The following is a 6,000-nucleotide window of genomic DNA, read 5'->3' as shown; positions in this document are numbered from 1 at the left end:
ATTAATTTTAGCAAAGTGCTGCAATAGAACAGCAATAATGTTCTTTGAGGTTTGCATTACACCAGATTCCTAGATTGATGAGTTTTTTAATAAACTCTGCTTCACCACATGTATCAGTATTCTCAAATGTCTAGAAACCAAGTTTACATGTGTAACTCTTTCACACACATAAATATGATCTAAGGGATCACACTGATGTACATCAAGCAAACATGAAAAGCTCTTGCACATAGAGGTAATTTTAATCCATTCCATCTTTAAATACCACAATAAATTTAATTTTCACAATAAATTAAATAGCCATATTCAGTTTACAAAATAGAATTACTTAGTGTGAAACCAGTATTTACAAACATTGTACACTATGTACACAACATTTAGCTTTGCCGACACACAAGTATAGAGAAAAAAATCATTTGAATTTTTTTTGACACATGATTGACATGCTACAAGTGACATGATGGTCCATACAATAAAACAATAGTGCAAACTCACCACAGGAACCCTAAAACAATGCAGTTTGTATGAGATAAGATATTAATTTAAAATAATAAGAAAATAGTACTATTCACTCTCATTGTAAAAATTCAGCACTGTGTTTAAAGGGTCAGCATTCCTTTAGCAATACACATACCAAATATAGTCTCAAGATTATGCTTACTCACAGCTTTACAGACTTTTGACAAGAATTTTAATGGCATAAACTAATGTTTTCTTGGATCAATAGGTATGTCACATAAACACTTCACTAAGTGAGAGGAACAGTGACCCTTTTAACAGTGTCTGACTTTGTTTCCCTAAATACCTCCTTTCCCTTTATTATTATATCGTAAAAGATGCAACTATATTGACAGTAAATTTATGTTAGTTTCTATTCTGTAGAAAAAAATCGATCCCACTGTATATTTGGTCACACACTGCATTATGTACACGTATGCATGAAAAAAAGTTACTTTGCTAGCCATGTCTATGAAAAGTGCATATTTTATCAGAGACATCTATTGCATGTCTCAGGTGCAACAGAAAGTGTTGTATGAAGTTTAGTTTAGGGCCAGTTAAATGTCCTCCCAGTGATCTGGTAAAATTTTTGATTAAAAGGGTGAAAGAACTTGCGCAATTTGGTAATGACAGAGGTATCCACCTCTGGATGGATGCGTCCCTTGCTACCCGCCAGGCACTTGTTAAAGACAATGTTAAATCGCAAGCAGTAAAACCCTCTGGTGGCATTGAAGTATAAATTGTACTGACTTATCCTTGGAGGAAGATTTAGGAACTTCTCAACCAGCTGGAGTTCTGGCAGTGGTTCTGTGATGAGCCGGTCTCCATCCACAATATGAAACTGCTCAATTGGGAAGTATTTTAACCACCTCTCCAGATGTTTTGTGTAGATGCTGGTTCTCACTGCCTTATACTTAGTGTTCACTTCACAGGTATTAGGATCAATAGCCAGCTTCTCAAATTTGTAGTAAGTTTTGTTCTTTCTTTCCTTGCCTTCCAGCACCTGAGTGTAATCAGAAATTGCTCTTGTGGTAGGTTCCCTGACAATGATCAATAATTTGATAGATGAGTTCATTTTGTAAATCCTTTCAGGTACTTCCTCGGTGATAAAATATGCGGGGCTTTTCTCAATTGTTATTTGATGAGGGTAAGAAAAAGGCATTTTTTTTCGGTACCACTCAATTCCCTTGGCATAGTTTTCATCATTGTCAAAGAAGTGAATCTCTTGAGAAGCTTTGACCACTGAAGGGTGAAGGTTCAGCATCTCCAGTAGTGCTCGGGTGCCTCCTTTCCGCACCCCAATGATAATGGCCTTAGGAAGCTGCTGAACCAGATTGTGCAGTCGTATTTGTTCCTTAGTGGCATTGCCCTTTCGAAATTCATGGAGCAGACCTCGCTTGAACTGCAGAGCTCGCAGTGGGATTTCGTCCTGGCCGCGGGGTCCAAAACGACCATCGATGGGGCAGAGGGGCTGCAGTCTGCAAGTGAAACAAGAGGTATTTGTAAAAAGAGGATATCTCTTAAGGCAAGTTTTCTGTGTAAGGTGATCATGCTCTTGGAAACTTTTTCCAATGTAATGTGATATGCCCATCTTTCAACTTTTATTTTACTCTGTCAGTGATTAAATGGTTTGCAATTTTTTTTATTATTTAATCCAGTATTGTGCTCTGATTTAGCTGGGTAACTCCTAACTCCGCCCTTCTGCTCTCTGCCAGCGTAGGCACTATGATTACTGTTCTTGGGCCTTCTTGAATGTCGTCTAACTTCCCACATTCTTCATTATTTTCTGATTGATTTGGCATTTTTTAAAGCATTCTAAGATGAATTATATTTAGTCATTTTGATCTGAAAATCCAAATCATTTAATTCATCTCTTTTCCACACTTTTCCTATTCTAGACTGAATTCTTTCCTGTGCTCTCCATTGTGTTGATCCAGAGCTGGCCTTTTTAGTGAAGATGAGCAAAAGTGATGCTTTCTAGGCATCACTTTTCAGTGATTCTTTTTCTCTTTAGAATATGCCCAGTGTTTTCCCTGCCAATTAGAACCAGAAAGTCCTAGGTTCTGAATCAAACATAATTAACAAGGCATAAAAAGAATGGCAAGAAAAGTTGTTAAAAATGCATTTATTGCATTATTACCTCAGTATTTTCTTATCCTCACTTATGTATCCTTGTGTTGATCCTTATTTTGTGCCTTATTCGTTCTTCTTTTGCACCTGTGCTATTCTTTTATATTCACCTATTTTCCCTCTTTTCCACTTCTGTAATGCTTCCTTCTTGTATCTGATGCCACTGAATCCAAGAAATGATTCAATAAGAAAAATACTAAAATTTTGCTACTACAGAACCTGGAATAAACCCTCACCTCCACTCTCAAATCAGTGCTTTGGACATCATACAGGCCACTGTTTCATTGAAGATTAAATTGGTATGTCACATAGGTCACATAGAAAAATACTATTACTAATTTTGTGGAGCCATGCTCTCCAAAATTAAGGATATGTATGAACAAAGGTTGCCTAGGCAATTTTTGTGTGAGCTTGCTGTGCATATATATTATGATACAGTTCCTAAATTACACGGGTGCATGCTATTATTTTTCACAGGACCCCTGCCTTAGCCAGTACACCAGATGGGCAATGCTCATTAATAGCTGTTTAGGTATTCAGTATTTATTCTGGTTTCTCAGCATGTGGTCCCTCACTCATTTTCTATATATTATTCAAACCCTGCTTTCAGGACATAATTATTTATTTCTTTATGGCTTTTCCATCCATCACTGCTTGTTGGGGTTTCTAATTTGACACTGATGCTAGGACAATGGATGGTTGGGACAAAGTAAGTTTGATCTCCCTGGCTGACCTGCTAGCTGTTTCTCTGATGATCCAGACGCCAAGAGATATAACCTGTCTGGACAGAGCTGAAAAAACAACCCAGATGACATTGCTGGGTTTACATGAGCTCTAGCTAAGTCCTGCAAACTAGTTAGAAAGTGTGATGACAAGTGAGTTCCTGTTATTTCTTTTTTCAAGTTTCTAGTTTCTTCTTTCCCTTTGCTCTCTGTGATCTACTGAATAAGCCCGACTTGGTGGCAAAGGCTGAATGATTGAAATGCTGATGCAAACCGTCCATATGAAAAAAAAGGAAGAAATGTCTTGGCTTAACAATGGTACAATTTCATCAGATTGTGGTGTAGCTGGTGAGAGTATTTCTGCATCAGCAGGCGGCAGTTAAGAGCATAAGAAACAGAAGCTGCAATTGCTATCTCTGTTCTTCTTTTCCCTCTCCTTCTGTGTATTTGTTATTTGTTTTCAAGCAAAGAGGATTCCACAACAGCATTTCCAGACCCATCTACACTAATTTTATCTCTTGCTCAAAAATACAGCTAGCACTGCCTTCAGTGTAACACAACAGCTTGTCAAACAGGGTGGTTTCCTTTAAAAGTAAATAAATACTCAAGATATCCTCTAGCCTAAGGGAAAAGATTGGATGTTGTTAAAAGTCCTTCCTCAACACTTTACATTTCAGGTTTTTTTACTCTTTCCTCCTTCTCCTCTTCTCTCTAAACAATAAAAAAATAACTTTTAAAAGATCGTGGCAGTGGTGGTATAAGGCAGATCTTGATAGTTGAATCCCATCACTATTTACTGTTACATTGCAACATGCTAATATTCTTAATTCTGAGTAATTTTTCCATTAAATAACAGTCCTTTGCTAAGAAAGAGTATATGACATTTATTATATCACTGAGTTGCTCTCCCAAAACAGACAATTTGTCAAGCTGCTACAGTAAAACTCCACAAACATTCTTCTTGAGAAAACCCACCACAGGACAATTCATCTCAGGGAACTGTATTTCTGAAAAAATTCAAAACAGCTAAAATAAGTCTGGGAAATCTTAATGAGCTGTTTCTCCTGACCCAGGATACTTGCTAATTTTCTTCCAGTGGAGATGTCACAGCGGCAAAAGATTATAAGCCTAGTTCCAGCAGGAGCAGTTTGAAATCAGATCTGGATGCTCCAGGTACTGTCAATGAGGGAGACAGGTAACTCAAAGACTGATCCAGTTATTCTCATAATTGCCAGGCACAGAATCTATCCGGGCTTTAACATGTGAAACATCTCCACGCACTCAGGAGCTGACTTACGGATGCCTTCTCTGGAGGGAAGTGCTCAGCTTATCAGACTTTATGATTCAATGAATCAGATAAGCTAGTAGTAATTTCCCTTCGGGCCTAAGAAAACTCAAGACACTACCATTGAAGAGCCTAATCTGAGGCTATTAAAAATGAGCCATCCCCAGCTATCTTGTTCAAATTAGATCAGCATAAATTAAGCATAAATGAATCTGGATTTCTTCCTGAACAATTAGTTATTCCAAAGTCTATTGAAGCCACTCAGCATCCTCTTACTGACAGATTCAACAGTGATGAGGCAGAAGAACATTTCTGGATAATTCATCTGTGTCTCGTTCTTTCCAGTACTTTCTCTCTCTATTTCATAACAAGTCCATACCCAGGACTGCTTTTTAGCAATGTGGTATTCTTCACACTGGGTAATGTAAGAGAATGAAACTGAATTTTGCTGCCATTGGCAACATTATATATGAAACTGGTAGAATTCACTGCTACAGAAGGTCAGCAAGTCAAATACTGTGGCGAGATAATTTTATAGCCATCAGTAAATTCTATAGATGTGCAAGCATAGATAATAGCAGAAGGTTAATTAGATTTCATGCCTTTGGTCATAAAATATACATTTGCAGGGACCAGTAAGGATTTCTGCATCCGTTTACAGAATCACATTAGTCTCAGTGAAGTTTCCACCTCTGAAGTATCAGAGATGTTTTGGCCATCAGGGGAAAGAAGATATAATTTCTGGAGTGTAATTTGCTGTGCAGTTGGTTCTAGCTGAGTACATGGTCTCCTTCTTCTTCTGGAGTGGATTTAAGCAATTGAAGAAAGCACCCAGTGACCTCAGATGGAGCCCAGCATAACCTAGCAATGGACACAGTAGCTACGTTTTCGACTAACTTTTCATGCACTGTATATTCACACAACATTGTGTCACTATTTTGAACTCAACTATCATTATTCTGTCTTTGAAAAGAAGGACACTAATATAGCATTAGCACTTGTAAAGCGTCTACCAGCTTCTGGAAATCTTGCAGCCTTGTGTTTCATTCAGTCTTTTGAAACAGCTTTTTTTTTTTTTTTTTTTACATCTTTTCACCTTTGTGTAATGCCTACCAGAGCAATCCCAGGCCATTTTGGAGGTGACAGAAACAGCAGTGTCAGTGCAGGTAGCACTAGTGTTGTACTGTTAATAACCAGTCAAAACTCAGCCTGGGCAGAAGTGCCAAATACTCTTTGATTTTCTCTGCTGTATTTTCTACTACTCTCTAGGAAATCATTTGCAGAGAAACCCCACTTATTTAGCACATTCAGCTACAGAAAATACCAGCTAATTAACATAGTTAAAATTCTCAAACCCTTAAGCAA

The 6,000-nt window shown here is 37.7% G+C and overlaps 1 protein-coding gene across 2 annotated transcripts in view; it reads right to left on the bottom strand.

The window, feature by feature from the left end:
- Positions 1–223: 223 nt before the first annotated feature.
- Positions 224–6,000, bottom strand: part of HS3ST5 (heparan sulfate-glucosamine 3-sulfotransferase 5) — a 181,095-nt gene continuing 175,318 nt past the window's right edge. For both annotated transcript variants that reach the window (XM_018078392.2, XM_018078391.1), the window contains one exon: positions 224–1,976. In XM_018078392.2, coding sequence (XP_017933881.1) covers positions 1,046–1,976 — 931 coding nt within the window. In that variant the 3' untranslated portion in view covers positions 224–1,045. The remainder of the gene's footprint in view (positions 1,977–6,000) is intronic.

This window comes from Manacus vitellinus, unplaced genomic scaffold, assembly GCF_001715985.3.
Source record: "Manacus vitellinus isolate BGI_N305 unplaced genomic scaffold, ASM171598v3 scaffold_4_pilon, whole genome shotgun sequence".
Lineage (NCBI taxonomy): Eukaryota > Metazoa > Chordata > Aves > Passeriformes > Pipridae > Manacus > Manacus vitellinus.
Note: the sequence above shows the minus strand (reverse complement) of the source record. Positions and strands in the feature narration are given on the sequence as shown.